This window comes from Xenopus tropicalis, chromosome 4 (assembly GCF_000004195.4).
Source record: "Xenopus tropicalis strain Nigerian chromosome 4, UCB_Xtro_10.0, whole genome shotgun sequence".
Classification (NCBI taxonomy): Eukaryota; Metazoa; Chordata; class Amphibia; order Anura; family Pipidae; genus Xenopus; species Xenopus tropicalis.
This window is the reverse complement of record NC_030680.2, coordinates 102,120,266-102,141,309: the sequence shown is the minus strand read 5'-3', so window position 1 is coordinate 102,141,309 and position 21,044 is coordinate 102,120,266. Positions and strand designations below refer to the sequence as shown.

At 39.5% G+C, this 21,044-nt stretch overlaps 1 protein-coding gene across 1 annotated transcript in view; it reads right to left on the bottom strand.

The window, feature by feature from the left end:
* The window catches only part of ptbp2 (polypyrimidine tract binding protein 2), a 30,812-nt gene extending 10,812 nt beyond the window's left edge, over positions 1-20,000 (bottom strand). The window contains 5 exon segments of the mRNA NM_001079011.1: positions 92-235; positions 611-783; positions 11,966-12,041; positions 16,131-16,161; positions 19,908-20,000. Of these exon segments, the coding sequence (NP_001072479.1) occupies positions 92-235; positions 611-783; positions 11,966-12,041; positions 16,131-16,161; positions 19,908-19,915 (432 nt within the window). The 5' untranslated portion in view covers positions 19,916-20,000.
* Positions 20,001-21,044: the final 1,044 nt, after the last annotated feature.

The following is a 21,044-nucleotide window of genomic DNA, read 5'->3' as shown; positions in this document are numbered from 1 at the left end:
TGGGAGACATTTGCAATGGCATTTAGACAGCAAAGGGTTCAGAGTTTAATTCCACCAGACTTCTATTCAAAAACAAGAGTTTAATATATACCTGATTTAGCGCACTGTCTGTCTTAAGTTCTTTGTGATTAGAATATTGAATATAGATAGGTTGATTGCGTAAATGAGGGGTTATAGTGGTGTAGTAATTGACCATGGTAGAGGCTGCTTCTTCAGTGGCTAATTCCAAAAATGCCTGTAATACAGAAAAAAAATACATCTGGATATTTTTGCATATAACAAAAAAGCAGTATAACAAAAAAAAGTAATGGAATCCCCCCCCCCCTTCTGCCAAATAAAGTTTTGACTTTTAATTATGAGGTTTGCTTAAATTTTACCTACTGATAAACCTCACCCCCACCCTCCCATCCATCAATAACAGTATTTGTAGATTTGTGATCATTGATGATTTGAATACCTCCTTTCTGATACACAGCTTCATATGATCAACCATTTATTCTTATAAATAATGTGAGGTATACAAGCAATATCACAATAGTTAGGCAGTTCTATTACCAGTTTTATTACCATTACTTTAACAGCAAAAGAAAAAAAAAATAATTGAAAGTACCTGATTCTTTCCTTTAAGCATGAGAATATTGGTGACTTTTCCAAAAGGTAAGCCCAATGCAATAACTTCTGTTTCAGTTACTTCCCCAGGAAGTTTTCGAATATGTAGGACTCTTGACGGTGCAGCTTCCATTTTATCATCTCCTTTAAACTTTTTATTATCATTACCATTGGCTGAAACGAAAATTAAATGAAACAATTATTTTTTAACGTAAAGACTCAAGTTTTTTTTCAGGGAGAGGGGGTTGATATAGACTGCATCTATACAATCTCCAGCAGTGAATGCCCAGCTAAAACCAAAGACATGTCATGCATTTGGACACACACCAAAACAAAAAGAATTAATAGTCCTTATAAAGTCAGATAATCATCATCATCATCATCACCATAATCTGGATCATTATTCAGGTAACTATTCTTTACTCTATTTTTTTTAAAGATTTTCTTTATTGCATTTCCAACTTTTTAACATGGTGAAAGAAGAAAGAAAAGGGGGGGGGGGGTAGGGGAGAAGAGATGGGGAAGTGTGGGTGGGGGGGGGGGGTAGTGGGCTTCCGCTTTTGAGTGCATGGTGTTCTTGTTTGGTGTTTTCTCCATGTCCCTTTGATTTTGTTTTAATAAAGAGTCTCTGGCTTTAATCTTCTAGTCCAGTGTTGTTTTTTGGTTGCGCATTTGTTTGTTCCTCCGTCCTAGGTTTGCGAGTCTGTGTCTCCTTGTTTGACCTGCGTGCAGTTTATGACGGGGTTCCAGGTTGGTGTGTATCCTTAATCCAGCTGTCCCATATCCTATTGAATTTGTCCGGGCATCCTCTGGCCAAGTATGTGAGTTTTTGTCTGGGGAGCATGTCATTGATGAGTTTTTTCCAGAAGCCCAAAGTTGGCGGGGCTGTCGTCTTCCAGGTCATTAGGATGGCTTTTTTTGCAAAATGTAGAATTTGAAGGAGGCATAGTTCCTCATGTCTGTTGAGGGATAGCCCTTCCGTGCATCCTAGTAGGCATAGAGTGGGTGAGCGGATATGTGGTAGTCCTAAGGTTGCAGTACAGTAGTTCAGTACCTCAGTCCAGAATGTTTGGATCTCAGTACAGTCCCAGAAGACATGCATGTAGGTACCTTGTTCAAAGTTGCATTTGGGACATATGTCTGGGTAGCCCGGGTAGATTTGGGCCAGCCTGTGAGGGGTGAGGTATACTCGATTGAGGAACTTAATGTGTATATATCTGTCCCTAGAGGATATATTAGTATCAGGTATTTGGCTCAGGATTTCTTTCCAGGAGGCCTCCTCTAACTGTGGAAGATCCTGCTGCCACTTACGGGCAAAGTATTTGTATGGGTCAAAGTTATCCTGCAGGAGAATAGTGTAGAACCAGCTCACTTGTTTGGTAAGATCAGGGCGTCTTAGGTAACGCTCTAGTTCTTTACTCTATTTTTATGTGAACAATATGCAGCCAATTATGTAAGTATTTGGATGTATTCTGTACTGTACTAGCTCCCTGGGAATCTAAGATCTGATCAACACACTGGGTATGGAAAGCAAATACATCATGTAGAATTTAAACATTTTGAAGCAATACAATATATAATCTTGCACTGTGGGTTACTATAATGCGCAGCCTATCTTTACCCCTATACACATTTGCTACCCTGAGCGAAATGCATTAGTTTTGTTTGAAAACTGCTAATATAAAACATGTAGTTCTCTGTTCAAGGGCATAGCTGCACCTGTTAATGTCAGCATCCAAAGGAAAATGACCTTGGACTAAGTGATGCAAGCACTGATGAATAGATTCTTTACAATGTCATAATCATTGGAAATAATTTTACTCTATAGGTTTGAATTCCATTTACCACCTAACAAAAGGCTCTACATATATTCAACAGCTTTACTTTTTAAGGGTCCTAAATGCAAGCCTTTTTAAAACCAGTATGAGGACTTACATGAATGAGCCTACAATGAGAAAAGCTCCTTTTTGAAGGGCCAGATGATAGCTGTTTCAAGAAAAATCAAAGTAAATTAATGAGCATAAAGATATAGAAACTGGATGCTTTTCATCAAACGTGGCTGAAATTTATGAAATCAACAACACTGAAAGATTTGCTGGTACTGCCATAAATCTAAAAATGTGTTTTGTACATTTGTTTTTACTGTGAGCTATAAAACCTTTCATAGGCTGTAGATGTACAAATGTGTTGTACAAATAAAAAGATGCTGTTTTTAAGATTTCTCAAACACAAGTAATCAATGTCACAGAGATTAATTTATCCATCAGTATAAGCTAGCTGTTTCAAAACTGTAGGAAAACTCCCCTTATAACACAGGCACAATAAAGGGGGGTAAGGGGTTAGAGGAACAGGCCTAAACTGTTTCTTAAAAAAAACTACTGTTTCTTAAAAAAAAAAAAAAAACTACTGTTTCTTCCTTCTAGATTTTTTATGCAATATGTGCCCTTAAAACGACTTAGACCTGACAACTTTCAACATTTGATTCTGTCTAATAGCACCATTAGGGGGATGGCGCACAGTAAATTTAGTCACACACACTTAATATGGTCCAGCAAAACACCTTTGTAACAGAAAATACCTTTGCACTTGTGCCATCATCATATTTCGCATACAGGCCTGTATTTTCCTGATTTTCTCTGGTGGCCAATACGTCGACCGCGGTCCACCAGGCGATCCCCCGTGGATCTCTGGTGGACCACAATCAAGCCGGGGATACGGAAGTGTGGCGTGAATGTGTACGTACGCATTCACGCCGCACTTCCGCATCGGTCCAGTCTATCATGACCGAAAAAAGTCTACCCACCCCTGTCTTAGACCCTATAACCCCTCCCACCTAGTTGTTTTCCGACAGTAGCATGCAATTTGTTAAAAATTGCTGACTTTAAATCTGGCTTCCTTTTTGCTGTTTATTATACCCACGTGTGGTTTAAGTAAACTATGTTTTAATTGCATTTCATGCCTTTATTATAGCTACCACTGATAAAGAGCTATTTCCTATTCATTACTAAGGCACACAGACCTGCAGAGCACCTATTGATTTATGTTCTTTTCAAAGCAAGGACTTGTAGAAGACTTTTCATTTGTGCTTTTATTTCATGGCTTGCATGAAGAACCTATCACTTGGTTATCTCAAACACAAAATATAAGTTATGTATAAAAGCCAGCCTTTTTTGTAATTATGGACTTCTACTACTACTACTGCAGGTATGGGATCCCTTATCTGGAAACCCGTTATCCAGAAAGTTTCGAATTACGGCAAGGTCATCTTCCGATAGATTCCATTATAAGCAAATAATTCTAATTTTTAAAAATAATTTCCCTTTTCTCTGTAACAGTAAAACAGTACCTTGTACTTGCTCCCAACTAAGGTATTATTAATCCTTATTGGAGGCAAAACAATCCTATTGGGTTTATTTAGAGGAGAAAGAAAGGTAAAAACTAAGTAAGCTTTATCAGCAAGGTCTATGTAAATACAGCCATAAGCACTCACAGAAATGCTGCACTGACTTCTCTGTCAAAAGATGTCTTGTATCTGTAATGAATGTGCCAGAGACACGCAGCTCTCTGCTTTCTCCCCTCTCCTGCTCCCCCCTCCCTCAAGAATGCCAAGAACTCCCTCCCACCCCCCTTAGGAATGTTGAACGGAGCCAATCAGCAGGAAGCTGACTCATAGGGGCTGATTTACTTACCCACGAACGGGTCGAATGGAGTCCGATTGCGTTTTTTTCGTAATGATCGGTACTTTGCGATTTTTTCGTATGTTTTGCGATTTTTTCGGATTCTTTACGAATTTTTCGGATCCAATACGATTTTTGCGTAAAAACGCGAGTTTTCCTATCCTTTACGAAAGTTGCGTAAAAAGTTGCGCATTTTGCGTAGCGTTAAAACTTACGCGAAAAGTTGCGCATTTTTCGTAGCGTTAAGTTTTAACGCTACGAAAAATGCGCAACTTTTCGCGTAAGTTTTAACGCTACGCAAAATGCGCAACTTTTTACGCAACTTTCGTAATGGATACGAAAAACTCGCGTTTTTACGCAAAAATCGTATTGGTAACGAAAAATTCGTACAGAATCCGAAAAAATCGCAAAACATACGAAAAAGTCGCAAAATGTTCGTTTTCAAGTCGGAACTTTTCCAATTCGGGTCGGATTCGTGGGTTAGTAAATCAGCCCCATAGTCTAACTAACTGAGCATGTACCCTTGGTCTCGGTCTTGGTGCAGAAGTGAGGCATTATGAGAACTTTCTTTACACAGCTCAGCGTTTTTTCTTCCTGTTTGGCTTCTGATCATCTGAACAGGTGAAATATGGGGAGACTTAAGGGCGCTATTGAGACAACTGAAGGTCTGCCTGCAGATTGAGATTAACTCTTTATTAGCCTTTCCTTCTCCTTTAACGTTTATATAATTTTTAAGATATGGAGATCCGAATTACAGAAAGATCCCTTATCCGGGGTCCCATACCTGTACTAATCTCTGCACGGATTTTCGTACTTATGCCTGTGCTGCATTTCTTGCAATATAGATTAAAGAAATACTGTCATGGAAAAACATGTTTTTTCAAAACGCAGCAGTTAACAGAACTTCTTCAGCAGAATCCTGCATTAAAATCAGTTTTTCAAAAGCGCAAACTGATTTTTTTATATTTAATGTTTACATTTCATATGGGGCTAGACATATTCTTAATTTACCAGGGTGCCACAACTATGTTACTTTTGATTCGATAAATTTTACAGCTGAGCTGCAAGTTGGAGTGATTTCACCCCCTTCCCAGTAGCCAATCAGCAAAACAATGGGAAAGTAGCAAGATAGCAGCTCCCAGTAGATTTCAGAATAGCACTCAATAGTAAGAAATCCAAGTTTGGCTTGGGACTCCTCCAGTTACATGGGAATAGGAGAAATAGGTTATCTGAAAGCAGTTCTAATGTGTAGCGCTGGCTCCTTCGAAAAGCTCAAACTCAGGCACAATATACTGAGATGGATGCCTACAACAAATTTTTTGTTGTTTGAAAAACTACATTTTAAATGGCAGACTGAATTATTTGATGTAAAAAGTGTAATTTAGAAATAAAAAGTACCTAATAAAAATCATGACAGAATCCCTTTATGTATTTAATAGTTTATGGAAAATTTGACTTAATATAGTAACATCTTAAAATGATCCCTGTAAAGAAGGTATTCAATTCTATTGAAATAACCGTGTTATTACACTACTATCTGAGAGCCTTTGCATTAAAGTGAGTGTAGTTCAGTGACAGTTCTACTGAAGGAGAAGTTCACTGATTTTCAGGTAAGAAATTACTAATACAGGTACAAGATATGTTTAATTACATTGTTTCTGACAGCGCAAACAAGTAACCAATAGAATTAGGAGAGGTGCTGTCCAATAAAAATGTATGAAACCATGCATGAAACCATGAGATATGGAAAAGATTCTCCTCCATCAATTTTTAGAGAAACCTGGCTGTTTTAACACCCTGACATATATAAGCATTTTTTGATGTTTTACATCAGCCTATTTGAAAGTGCCTTTTAAACATTTGAAACAGAACGATGGTGTCCACATATTTTATAACAATATATTATTTCTCAAATATATCATCAGTTTATTATCCTTAAATCTTATGAATAATATTTAATTGTTCCAGGCTAATTTTGGAAAATTTATAATCCACTTCTTAAGCCAATGTCGGAATGTAATAATGTATTACTGTCAGTGGTTTCCTATATCCACCCCTAAATTATTGCTGAAAAATTCGAAGTGGAGCCAATATATAACCCTGTAAAAAGCCCACTGAGAAGCCTACTCCAAATAGAGAATCTACCATTGAGACCACCCAGTGTACACAATATATCTATTATCATGCTGAAACATTCAAACGTGATCTTTTAAATTTAATAAAACTTGTCTGTCACACATGACGATGTTGGAGGGGTTAGTCTTTAAATGCAAAACAACCAGTTCCTTATTTTCTCATCTTTGCCTTTCTGATTCCTGTTTTACACTGTTATATACTCTTTAAAAGCAAATTCTGTCTCCCCTGACTTTGTAGTTTTAAAATGCTTTCTGAATTAAGCCACATAGGGTGGCCCTTAATATTCTGACATTTGCTTCTTAAAGGAGAATGTAAGGCCCCTCAACACATATTAATATAATGTAGTTCTTATATATCCCTTCCCAAACACTGAGCCCATAACTGTTTATTCAGCAGAGAATTTGGCTTGCAGTGTTCTTGATCACTGCCAGCTCACCATCTTTAATTCTGTTAGCACTGTCGGTTGTCACAGTTTCAAGCTCTGCACCTTCTGATCACACCGCATCTCTTGCCAACCTGAAGTTACTGCACATCTTTCAAAACTGTATTGATCTGCTATGTGAAGAAACTGGAAGTGCGAAAACCAAGCCCATGACATTGCAAACTGTAGTCTGCCAACATGACATACTCCAAGTGAAAGGTCTGCAAGTTAGAAAACCTAGTACTGGTACAATTTTGACTTGGGCTACCACAGCCCTTTAGCAGGAAAGATCAGTGCTTCCAAATATGCCCCCAGTAACTCCCCATCTTCTTTTTTCACTGATTCACTTGCTCTGTACTGCAGTCAGTTACTGAGCTTAGGGGCCGACTAACAATATACTGTATACATAGAATATAAATGTTACAATTAGGGATGCACCAAACCCAGTTTTTTCAGGTTTGGCCAAACCCCCGAATCCATCCCAAGGGATCTGTCCGAATACTGACTGAATCCTAATTAACATATGCTAATCCAGAAAGTATAAATGTTGCCGCGTGCGCAGAGCGCGGGGAAATTTTTTTCACTTCTTTGTTCACGCGGACATTTAACCCTTCCAAATTTGCATATGCTAATTAGGATTCGGTTTCGCCAGGACCATGGATTCAGCCGAATCCAAACCCTGGATTCGGTGGATCCCTAGTTGTAATATAAGGATGACTGGTAAATAATGCTAATTATTAGTGATTGGCAGCTCTGAAACCAGTGCAATTAGCATCAGAAAATAATAATCAGCCCTGTAGCATCAGTTTATATGACAGTCAAACCTCATTTTCTTGAAATGCTTGATAATTTGCTACAATCTCTAAATTTAAGATAACAGTCGCTCAAAGCACACTAAGGGGTATATTTATCATGCTGTGTAAAAAGTGGAGGGAAGCATTACCGGTGATGTTGCCCAGGGCATCCAATCAGCAATTAGATTTCAACAGTTAGAAAATCAAAGCAAAGCATCTGATTGGCTGCTATGAGCAACATCACCGGAGACGTTTTACTCCACTTTTTACACAGCATGATAAATATACCCCTTAGCATGCGAGTGTCGCAGACATTTCTAACAGATTTCAGTCCCAGATCATCACTACTGTAGAGGTGCTGAACCTTTAGGACTGTAGAGATGTTGAACCTTTAGGATGGTTCAGTAAGTTCATAAAATATGGCATTTTTAACCATATTAATTTGTAGGGTTTAGTTCTTGTTTAAGGGAGTAAATTGAGAACAGTATTTCTGTCTTGTGTTTGTAGCTTAATACACCCTGATCTTAAGGAACTAAAATTTGTTGTTTCCTAAAATATATAGGCAGATTTTCAAATGAAAAACAAATTTCAAATATTTCAAAAAGGGAAAATTTTTCAAATGGGGAAAAAAAACCGAACAAAAAACTTTTCTTTCACAACTGCGTTTTATTTATTTAATTTTCGGGCACTGCCTTATTTAAGAAAAAAACACATACAAAGAAAAATCACTGTCCCATTAATTTTCAATAAGGCTGAAAATCTTGAATGTTTTAATAAACTGGAAACTAAACAAAGTTGTTTTAGACAATTCCCAATGACTTTTATATAAGCTCAGATGCTTTTTACGTGCAAAGTTTCTTCATTTGACTTTTCATATTTTGTTTTTCTTTGATAAATCAGTTCTATTCAGTGTTTCAAATTCTATTCTTGTGTAAATTTGCATTCTTCTTTTTGGTCAAGTTTTTTTTTTTTTTTTTTTGCAAACTGAGAAAAAACATAAGCTCAAATCATTGTACAGGTTTACAGCATACCTTCACAATTATTTTGCATGATGCTTTACAACCTGAGAACAATTCGTCCTATAAGGCAGTCATACCCAACCAGTGGATCAGGGGCAACACGTTGCTCACCAACCACTTGGATGTTTGCTCCCAGTGCCCCCAAACCAGGTGGTTATTTTTTAATTCCTGACTTGGTGGTTGAATAAAAACAAGATTTACTACCAAATAAAGCCCCCTGTAAGATGACAGTGTACATAGAGGCTGCCTAACAGCCTATCTTAGCCACCTCCATAAACTTGTATGATGCTTGTGTTGCTCTCCAAGTCTTTTTATCAGTTGACTGTGGCTCACTAGTAAGAAAGGTTGGGGACCCCTGCTGTAGGGCTTTAGCCTTCTCACTTTCCATCATGACTTCCTTTATACAGGTATGGGACCTCTTATCCAGAATGCTCAGGACCTGCGGTTTTCCACCTAACAGATCTTTCCCTAATTTGGATCTTAAGTCTACTAAAATAATAATTTAAAACATTAAACCCAATAGGATTGTTTTGCCCCCAATATGGTCAATGTCATTCAAATTTCTTATCCATTGCCATTACCTCTGGCTGGAACACCTATATTAAATACTGGTTACCAGCCTTTGTGTAGGCCGAAACATCAGCCTCCATTAAATTGTTCTTTATCACCAATAACCCTGTGATGTGCTGGCCAGAAGTTTATGTAAATGAAGAACAGAGTGCCGCACAAAAAAATCTTTATTAATCTAACGTTTCCAACACTAAGGGGCACATTTACAAAAGCACGAATGCACGTGCGTTCATGCGAACGCTCCGAGCGTATTTTCGACGATTTATTCGGGCGTCCGCACGACTTTTTCAGACGTTTGCAAGAAAAAATCGGAAAGGTTTTACCGCTGTTTACAATTGTTCGGTACGAAAATTTTGTGACTTTCGGATCGCCAATACGATATTATCGTGACTAATACGATTTTTTCATAAGCATTTTCGTGATATTTGCGATCTTACGAAATTTTCGTTTCCAATACAATTTTTTCCCATTCGTGATTCGGATTCGTGGATTAGTAAAGTGCCCCTAAATGTGTTCTTCTTCAGGGACAAACAGGGTACTTGATGATTTTATAACAGCACTCAGTCTTTTAAGTTAGGAGCCAGTTCGATGCATCTGGACTTAGCAATTTAATTTTTTGTTCACTCCTTGCAAAAATGTTCCAGATCTGTCAAATTGTGAGGGAATCTCCTGTGCAGAGCCTTAAGTAACCCCAAACATTTTCATACGGATTAAGGTCTGGGCCAATCTAGAACACTGATACTTTGTTGATTTAGGATGCATGCTTTGGGTCGCTGTAAGCTAAAAGGTGGAATTCCTCTTCATCTTCCTTGCAGAAGGTTTTGTGACAAAATAGACTAATACTTGGAGCTATTCATAATTCCTTTAACCTTGACTAAAGCACTAGTTCCAGCTGATGAAAAGTAGCCCCACAGCATGATGCTGCCTCCACCATGCTTCATTGTGGGTTTGGTGTTCTTGTGATGAAGTGCTGTTATTCTTGTGCCAAAAATACCTTTTGGAATTATGGCCAAATAGTTCAACTTGATTTCATCAGACTATAATGAATCTTTCCAAATAGTTGTGGAATTTTATAGAAAATTACGGGAGCACTTACCGAGCCAGCAGTGCGTGTTCGAACGTACAGCCGAAACCCAGACGGCAATTCAATCTGCGACTAAAAGTATCATGTACGGAGCAATATCAACACTGCTGTTTAAAAAAATCATACCTTTATTCAGTCATCTTAAAAGCATATTGTGCTCACATAGAACAAAACCAAACTCGTCAAGCGTATGGTTTTGTTCTATGTGAGCACAATATGCTTTTAAGATGACTGAATAAAGGTATGATTTTTTTAAACAGCAGTGTTGATATTGCTCCGTACATGATACTTTTAGTCACATAGTTGTGGAAGACTGAGTTTTTCTTTTTAAAAAGTTTAGCAGGGCTTTTTTTATTTCTTTGTGAGTAAAGTCTTTTGTCGTGAGACCTACCTCACAACACAGACGCATGAAGAATATGACCAACTGCTGTCACGTGTAGGGAACAACCAGTACTTGCCAAGAAATCCTGCTGCTCCTTTAATGTTGCTGTATGCTTCTTGGTGGCCTCCTTGACCAGTTTTCTCCTTGTCTTATCAGTCTTGGAGGGACCTGATTTTTGTAGTCTCTGTTGAGCCATATTTTCTCTACTTGTTGATGACCATCTTTACCATGCTCCATCAAATGTTTAATTATTTAGATAATTTTTTGTACTCCTTGACTGATACCTTTCAATGATGGGATCCCTTTCATTTTTGAAAGTTCTTTGTTGGCCATGGCTTTTGGAGTATTAGACCAAGAGGATTAATCCTACAGGAACTGCCAAACTTTATCTGAGCTTAATCAGAGACCCTTTAGGTGATGTCAGCTATATACTTATTTGAGAGAAGACTGAACATTATTGGTTGATTCTGAATGCAGCCACATCCTTTATTTTTAAAGGGTGTGCACAGTAATGCAACCAGGTTTGTGTATGATTTTTGCTTTTCCTTTTTTCACGAAACAGTTTCTGATTTATTTTTAACTTCTTAGTAAGAAAGGTGAAATATGTTCTGACAGAATTTATCTCAGTTTCTCTCAGACCTTTTCTATCCACTATTCATTCTGATTACAAAATGTGAATAAAGTGCCCAGACCCTTCTGTTGAAGAGCAGTTTTACAGGATCATGCTACCTACACCATACTTAAGAGGAGGTATTATTTGGCCATATCAATAGCACTGCATAACAATGCCAGGTATAGCAAGGTAACATTAAAGAAAGATATAATTTAAGGTAAAAAAACATGTAACAGCACATCTGAGGTCTGCCAAAAAGTATGACAGTCATCCAGCTGCAACGAAGGAAAAGGTTTTATTATAAGATGATGGCACAAATCTTACATCATGCGGTAATGCTGCTGTTCATAAGCACATAAAACAATATTTATAAAGAATTAAGCATAATATAAAATTAAAATAAAATGACCGTATGGGATATTAGAAATGTATATGAGAGAATTTGACCAGTTTTGCAAGATACTGTTTAAAATCTCACTTGTAGTTTAGAAAGTTAAGACTACCAGATTATAGATAATAAATGAAACATTGCAAGAATAAAACAGTAACAGTATTTTAGAATAGTAACTTTTTCCCCAAAACTATGCATTACACAAAATTACATTCTGTTTTTAGGCAGAAAACAAGTTTTGTTAAATTGAATAAAATATAAACACTTACCAGTTACAACTACACTGCTCATATTGGAGCTTGGCCCGTTAAGCACACTTCCTGACAGTAACTCGTCTGATCCTCTCTAAAACAGTGAGAACATTGTTTTAGAAATAAGGTTCTTACTTGCAAAGCAAAAATTATTTTAAACTACCCTAGCTGTATGCATGGAAACGTGTGCGGTCTTTCTTGGTAGGAAGCGCCCCACAATGAACTGCGACTACAGAATTTAACTAGGAACACAAAAAACTACAGTTTTCTATGGACTATTGTTAAACCATTAAATCATAATTTGTTGTTAAAGGGGAACTATCCAAGAAATGAAATTTAATAAAAGCTTCATCACTCTGAAATAAGAAACTTTCTAAACATAGTCAATATAAGATTCTGCACTGTTTCTGAAATAACTATCCCTCTCTCAGCATGATTCTCTTCATTCTCTCTTCATGCAGGAGCTAGAGGTGTCAGATTTTCATTAATCCAATATCTTTTGGGGAGATTCCATAACTAACAGATGTATCAGGGCTAACTCAAATAGAGTTTAAGTTGCCCCGATAAAACTAATGTCGTTAGTTCTACCGGGATAGGTTCCAATAATCAACATGAGTAACATATTGGACCAACATAAAAGACAATAATATTCCATATTTTTGTTGTAGGTGCAGATACACAGATACACAAAGGGACAGATTTATCAATTTTCAAGTGAAAAAACACAGATCATACTTTCAAAAACTGCATGAAGAATATGACCAATTGCTGTATTGGTGCGCAGTTCACAGCCCTCTTAATGTAGAAAGAACTTCACTTCTCAAAATGCACCAGTTCAAAAGTACAATTTTCTTACAGCATTTGTATAAGGAAAAACAAAACATGCCTTCTATAAACCTCTATGTGGCCCAGATGTTGGCTTGCGGAGTCCGCTGTGGGACAAAAAACTAGAAATCCTTAAGGGAAAGGGAATTACTGCCAAGTGGGGTCCTGTCTAGAGACAGTGGCACATTGCAAGAAAGAAAAAGCCTGTTCTCAAAATGCACCAGTTCAAAAGTACAATTTTCTTACAGCATTTGTATAAGGAAAAACAGAACATGCCTTCTATAACCCTCTATGTGGCCCAGATGTTGGCTTGCGGAGTCCGCTGTGGGACAAAAAACTAGAAATCCTTAAGGGAAAGGGAATTACAGCCAAGTGGCGTCCCGTCTAGAGACAGTGGCACATTGCAAGAAAGAAAAAGCCTGTTCCTTTTGCCTGCAGACTGCTTCAGAACTTGGGCTATTGGTTTACTTAAAAGAAAAAAAAACATTTTTCTTATTTTTGCTCTAAATATGTAACAGTAAATTGTTTAGTTTTTACACTCTCTCCCCTGTGATTAATAGAGTTCATGTAAAAAGATATATGAGCTCCATATAAACATCACCCCTTTACTCATTTATAAGTGCAATGATTATCTGATTAGCTTCACTTTTATAACTGCCGTCTTTAGCTCAGATTTTTCTCAGCTAAAACAATAGGCAAAATATATTTTCTGCACATGCCCTATTGATTAAATGATTGAACAAAGGTATACACTGCCCCTTTAAAGGAACTGTAACACAATTTTTTAATATTAAAAATATCTTTTTAAAATACTTTTATTAGAAAATATATCATGGAAAAATTACAAAAGTATAAGTGGTTTTCTTGAAAATTAACCTTTCCATTAATTTATTGAACTCAGGCAGCAGATCTCCTCCAACTCTCGTAGCAAGCTTCTGGGCAGCTCACCCCTCCTCCCCCTCCCTTTCCCCGTGCAGGCTTAGATAGCGATCCGTTGTTACAGGCAGTCAGTCTTACCTGTCAAGTAGAAACGCTCCGTCCCCCATCCCTCTCCCTACACAATCCCCTACAAAACCATAACAATAATGCGGCAAGATTACTTCCGGATTAGAACGGAAGCCAAGGAGTCGCCTTATCGCCTTTTGAAGGTTTGCCCAGTAAATCAGTTGTAACATAAATTATTCAAAAACCACTTATGATGCTGCAATTTTTCCAAGATACATATCTTAATAATAGTATTTAGAAGTCATATATTAAAACTGAAATATTTGTGTTACTGTTCCTTTAATGGGTTAAACAATGCAGTAATGGATGCTTCATTACAATACCGCTGCTAACATTAAAGATACAGTAAAGTGTTACCACTTTCTGAAATCATTGATTTGATCTTAAGTCTTTATAAATCGGAAAACAGACAGTTAAAAAATTATGATATGGTCTTCTCCGGATAAGATATCATATCTTGAAAGGGGGGTTCATGTTTTTTCATAATAGAAATTGTACACCTCAAACTCAACGTAGTTACAACAAATCTCATTGATGGCTTGACCTTTAAACCTGTTAATGTCAGTTAATTTGTGCCGTCACTATCTATTGCAAACCTTAGAACTACCAGTGCCAAAACCTGACATTTTTTCCTTGGCAATATTGCCAAGATATGTCCTGTCACAACCAGTGCTATCTCTTTTCTAAAACCCTTCTATCTTACTGCTCCTTACCTCTGAATTCCATTCCTGAATCCCTTCTTAAAAAAGGTGTTCATCTTTAAACTAACTTTTAGTATGATGCAATGAGAGTCTAAAACAGTGCTGTCCAACTGGCGACCCCCCTCTGTGTGGCCCCCCACCTGTCTGGCTGCTTTGATGGCTTACCTTTGAGTAAGCATTAAATGGTATCAGTACTGAGATTAACTGGCCCCCTGCATGGTTCTCACCTCAGATTCAGGCTGTAATCCCTCTGTACTGTTTAAAAATGTAATCCCCTGTGTTTTTCACACCTTTTAATACCTGCATTGTTCAACCCCTGCAGTGTTCACACCTCAGGCTCAGACTGTAATCACTCCCATTGTTCACTTCTTCACACCTCAGACATAGGTACTGTAGGCAGAGTATGGCACATACAGCCAGCATAGGGCAGGTAGAGTATGGCACACACAGGCAGCATAGGTCAGGGAGGGTATGGCACACACAGGAATGGTAGGGCAGGCAGAGTATGGCACACACAGTCAGGGTAGGGCAGGCAGAGTATGGCACACACAGGCAGGGTAGGGCAGGCAAAGTATGGCACATAGAGGCAGCATAGGGAAGGCAGAGTATGGCACACACAGGCAGGGTAGGACAGGCAGAGTATGGCACATACAGACAGCATAGGACAGGCAGAGTGCTGCCTGTGTGTGCCATACTCTGCTTGCCCTATGCTGCTTGTGGGAGGTGAACCTGGCAGGGGTTTGTTGTGGGAGTTTGTTAGCAGTTGGAAATAGCCATTAAATGGTCCCAAAGGTGTGTAATTATGTACTGGGGGTTGCTGTGCTATCCACAGGGGAGGAGGAGGCATATAGAATTTAAGGGTATATCTTAATATGACATAATTCTTTCACATATGAATGATGGTTGATATCCCCACAGTAAGGACCAAGCATTTGGGATTTTGCTGTGCTACCACCATTGTGATAAAATAGGTGTGGTTTGAAGTGGGTGTGGTTTCAAAAAGGGGAGTGGTCAAAACTGACTTCCATTAGCGGCCCTCCACCATGTATGCTAGAGAAATTCCGGCCCTCGGCACCGTAGAAGTTGGACAGCACTGGTCTAAAACAATTTGCAGTTGGACTTTTTTTCATCTTTAAATTATTTAGCTTTTTGTTTAGAAGCTCTCCAGTTTGGAATTTTAGCAGTTATCTGGTTGCTAAGGACATGTTAACCCTAGCTATCAGGTAGTGGTCTTAATGAAAGACTTGCAGATGAACAGGAGAAGGCCTTATTAGTAAGTAATAAATAGTAACAACAATAATAAAACTGTAGCCTTACAGAGCAATAGCTTTTTTTGTTGCCGGGGTCAATGGCCCCCTTCTGAAACAGAACAGGAAGACAAACAATTCTCTCTCTCAAAAGAAACTCAGATTCTCCTTTTTGGAGAACTCAAACACGGTTTAGTCTAGGCCAGTCCTGAAACTTAAGGGCCAATGCCCCAAACTTCTACACTTTTGCCCTCTAATTAGTGTCCATTATACACCCACTTAGATTGTAAGCTCTAAGGAGAGGGGCCCTCCTTCCTACTGTTTCGCTTACCACATAGCACTTTATATAGAACCGTATAAATATACAGAGATTTGTCACTGTACTAGAAAACAGAAAAATCATACCTTAACGCCAACTGGCACATCAGTGACAATCCTGAAAAATAAGATCAATTGAAACATTATTGAAAACATTACAGAATTTTTAATACAACACACACCACAGATCTAAACATGCAAACACAACAGAATATTATTAACACCATGCACAACAGTCACCGGATTCTGGAAAAAAATGCCATATATTTTGGACAGTACGCATTCTTAGCTTGTTACAGATTTTCCTGCAAGCTCTATAGCCACTATTAGCCAATGACATTGACAAGAAGCACACATACATATATGCTATGAGTAGTGATTGTGCTGAACATATTTTGTGCCTATTGCTTTAAGAAATCTGTTTATTTTTGACGCTAAACAAGAAGAAAACTTTCATTTTCTTTCTAACTCCTGTTTCACTTTCTGATTTTGCCAGGTTGTCTGTGAAGAAGTAAACCAAATAAGCAGTTCACAGTTAAGTCAGCTGTATAATGAGCTGCTTCTTATATCAACGCCTGACAAAAACTGCAGCTTATGGAAGGGAGAGTCCAATAGAGCTCATTGAAAAAAATGTACCAGTTTAAAAGGGAAGATGTTGGTACCGTTAGTGCTTTATAATATAAATTAGAAAAATCTCATTTTTTAAAAAAAACTGAATGAATAGGCAGAATAGATTTTCAGAAAAAGTCATATTTATTGCTCTTATGTTAAGCAAAGGTGTATACTATTCAAACTAAAATAGGGTTAAATGACACAGGTTACATAGCAGATAACAGATCTCTGTAAAACACCATTGTGTTCTACAGAGTTTACCTGTTATCTGCTATGTAACCTGAGCAATCTCTCCTTGACTGGTTGCCCCCATGTCTACATAGCAGTTTTTTTAATATAAACTATATCAGTCTTTCTGAAGCAAACACACAACTTTTTACATTGCAGTGTAACAGTACATTATGCTTAAGCACTTTAAAACACTTTCATTTTTGATGTCACCATTCCTTTATTGTGATTACAGAAATGACCAGTTTCTGAACCGTGCTCAATTACATATGCAAATTAGTATTTGGTCAAATCCTTCATTGAAGATTCTAACAGATTATTTTTATATTTAATTTTGAAAATTCACATGGGACTAGACAAATTCTTCATTTCCCAGGGTGCCACAGTCATGTGACCTGTGCTCTGATAAACTTCAGTCACAATTTAGGCTGCTATCTTGCTACCTTCTCGTAGTTCTGCTGATTGCCTGCTGGGGGACAGGAGGGGATATCACACAAACTTGCAGCTCAGCAGTAAGGCTAAGGACCCACGGAGCAATTCAGTTGCCTGCGATAGATCTCTACTATCCCTAGAGACTAACTGCTTCAAATGGCTTTCCACCGACATCAGAATAGCTCTCAATAGTAAGAAATCCAAGTCTGCCTGGGACTCCTCCAGTTACATGGGAGTAGAAGAAACAATAGCTTATCTGAAAGCAGTTCTAATGTGTAGCGCTGGCTCCTTCTGAAAGCTCAGAATTAGGCACAATGCACTGAGATGGTGCCTACACACCAATATTACAACTAATTACTATTGGTTAAGAATAACATTTTAAATGGTAAAGTATTTACTATGTGAACATTGTAATTTAGAATTAAAATGTACACCATAAAAATAATGACTAAGTCCCTTTAAGCTAGCCCAGAATATTTGGGTATTTTAGATACTCAGGAAGTAGTTCATCATTAATTAGCAATCATACTACTGCAACTTGTTTACAGCAACTGTATTTGGTACCTGTGGGAACAAAGTTTGTTTGCTCAGCTGGCTGATAGCTCAGCTATGCCAAAGGTGGGCCGTGTATAAGCCACCTGTAGGCTCCATATCCAAATGGGCCTATACACATTTGCTACGAGTGAAAGGCCTTTCTTTTCCACCATATGGTGACTTATGTGGTAATTTATCTCAGCGTTTTTCAACCGCTGTTCCGCGGCACACTAGTGTGCTGCGAGATGTTGCCTGGTGTGCCGTAGACAGGGCCGCAATTTTTACTTTCAAAAAAAAAAATCCGGGCCCTGTCATTGGTTGCACCCCGTGTGTACGGGTGACGTCAGTACGCACGGGGCGCAACGTTATAAAAGGGCCTGTGTGCGGTCGCGTGTAGGCAGAAGTGCAGAGGCGGCGCGCGTGAGGGGAAGATGCTGCTGAAGCCACCGAAGAGTAAAATGCTGCTGGGCACCAATGTATTAGGGGGGGCCACGGGGCACACTGACTTATGGGGGCACTGCTGCTGGGCACCAATGTACTAGGGGGGCACTGCTCTTGGCAACAATGTACTAGGGGGGCACTGCTGCTGGGCACCAATGTACTAGGGGGGCACTGCTGCTGGGCACCAGTGTACTAGGGGGGCACTGCTGCTGGGCACCAGTGTACTAGGGGGGCACTGCTCTTGGCACCAATGTACTAGGGGGGCACTGCTGCTGGGCACCAATGTACTAGGGGGGCACTGCTCTTGGCACCAATGTACTAGGGGGGCACTGCTGCTGGGCACCAATATACTAGGGGGCACTGCTCTTGGCACCAATGTACTAGGGGGGCACTGCTGCTGGGCACCAGTGTACTAGGGGGGCACTGCTGCTGGGCACAGAGTTAAATTTTTTAAAATTTTCTAATGGTGGTGTGCCTCGTGATTTTTTTCATGAAACAAGTGTGCCTTTGCCCAAAAAAGGTTGAAAAACACTGATTTATCTTATTCTGCCCCAAGGCCTGTGGCTATACCCTCATGGAAAGAGGAAATTAATATCATCATGGAAATGATAAATGTATAAAAGGGCAAATGACCAAACTACAAAATATGTATTTTTCTAAGTACAGGAAAGTCCTGAAGTGAAATAAAATAACTCCCTGACAATCCTGCAGACAGAGCATAAGCCTTTTCCTAAATGTACCCCAGTGTGTGACAAAGGGCTCAGACAAGGGCTGTATGATATAACTATAGCTACTGTTATCCTGGTTAATAGTTACATATTTCAGTCAAAATATTCTGCTTATTTACAGAGCAGTGAAGAGCTGGCTGCAATGGGCACACGTTTACCTATACAGATACCCTGAGCACAATGAGCAGGATGTTGCCAACACAAAGCCCTGGTGTGTGCCCACTGCCTTCCTGGGATACATGCCAACACAAAAGGCTGCTTTCCATATGGCTGCAAACTCCATTGCCCGTTTGTCTTCACAGCACACAAAGTGCTCCCTTTTCCGCCAGATTTCTCCCAGTCACACACAACTTTGCTAACAAGTCAGGCACATGGATGGGGAGGCTGCTAGCACCATATCCATGAATAGAGACGGAGCTCTGTGACAGACAGGGCCGCCGGAACAAAGGCTCTCACTACAACAAGCCTGTCCTACCTGCCGGCGCGCTGCCTATTAATTATGTACAATGAAAACAAAGCACAAACTCGGGCCGCCGCCATATCAGATATTTCCCACCCCCACAAAAGGTGCTCAGAAAGGCAGGGCAAGACTGGGTGCCTATTTGGTGATGCCGGACACGGTAGAGTGACAGCCCAAGACCCAGAAGCCATCACCTCAAAATGGAGGCCTGCCCCCCACCTTCCGCTCGCTTTCCCCGCACTATTGCAACATTTACAAAGCCGGTAGCGGCAGAGCGCTCCATTCTCACCCACCGCCTATGCAATAACACATATTGCCCAAACCTCCCACCGCCACCTGCAATACCGCGCACACAAATGCCGATCTGACTGGGCCAAAAACACCATTTTCTAAACTGACATTCGCCCATAATTTCCTTTAGATACGTACCCGTCCATTGCCGATTCGGACAGTGCTCTCGTCCAATATTAAACAGCACCGCCACCGACTCACTTCACTCAGCAACAAAATGGCGCTACCCAGTAACACGGAAACTGCCGAAACGGGGCGAGCCTAGCTTCGACACTTGGCGGAAATACCCGAGCTGTCTCTTAGAATCCGAATGAATGGCTCTTTATTCCCCGTACTTTGTAGTGCGGAACAGTTGTATGACAACCGCTTGCTTTGGTCTAATAAATTATACATAAAGGGGTGTCCAAATAGTTTAGCCGGTGCCTTTTTAGCTGCATAAACGCTAATTCTCCGAAAACAGCCCGAGAGAGGCGGGGGTTGAGTTATAGTTCAGCAGCAAATGAACGGTAAGAAGCTGGGTAACTATGCTAAGAGCCTAACTTTGGACAGAGATTTGTATGGCGACATGTTATACATTGTTTTGGCCAATGTGCCAAAATTTCATGTTGGTGAATAATTATTGCATCACCAGTATATGTAGAGAATTGTAATTTTCTTGTGAATGGAATTGAAATCATTTTTGCTAAAAAACATACATTTTGATTGTCTTTACCTAAGACCAATGTCAGAGCAAGCATTTTCTCTATTGGGGGGATAATGCAAATATCACCCAATGCCAACCTGTGACTCTTAAGGTGGCCATACACGCACCGATAACATCGTACGAAACCTCGTTTCGTACAATATTCGGTGTGTGTATGGTATGTCGGCGAGTCGACCGATATAGTAGGAAGCTGCTGATATCGGCCGACTCGCCGATCGGACCAGTTGGAAAATTTTGATCGGGCACCATAGAAGGCGCCTGATCAAAATCTCCCTTCAGCGCTGAATCGGCAGAAGGAGGTAGAAATCCTATTGTTTCTACCTCCTTACCTGCCGATTCAGCCCTGAATGGTGTGTGGCACATCTGACAATGTTTCGTGCGACCGATGGTCGCACGAAACATCGTCAGATCGCCACGTGTATGGCCAGCCTTAGCAATGATGGGAACAGGTAGCAGAATGCTGAGCAATAGGAATCCAGGAGCTGGCATAATCAAACAAGGCAGGTAGAGTTCTCTGAAGGAGGAATCCAGGAGCAGTCTAAGCAGTGTTCTTGGTGTCGGTGGGGAGGTTT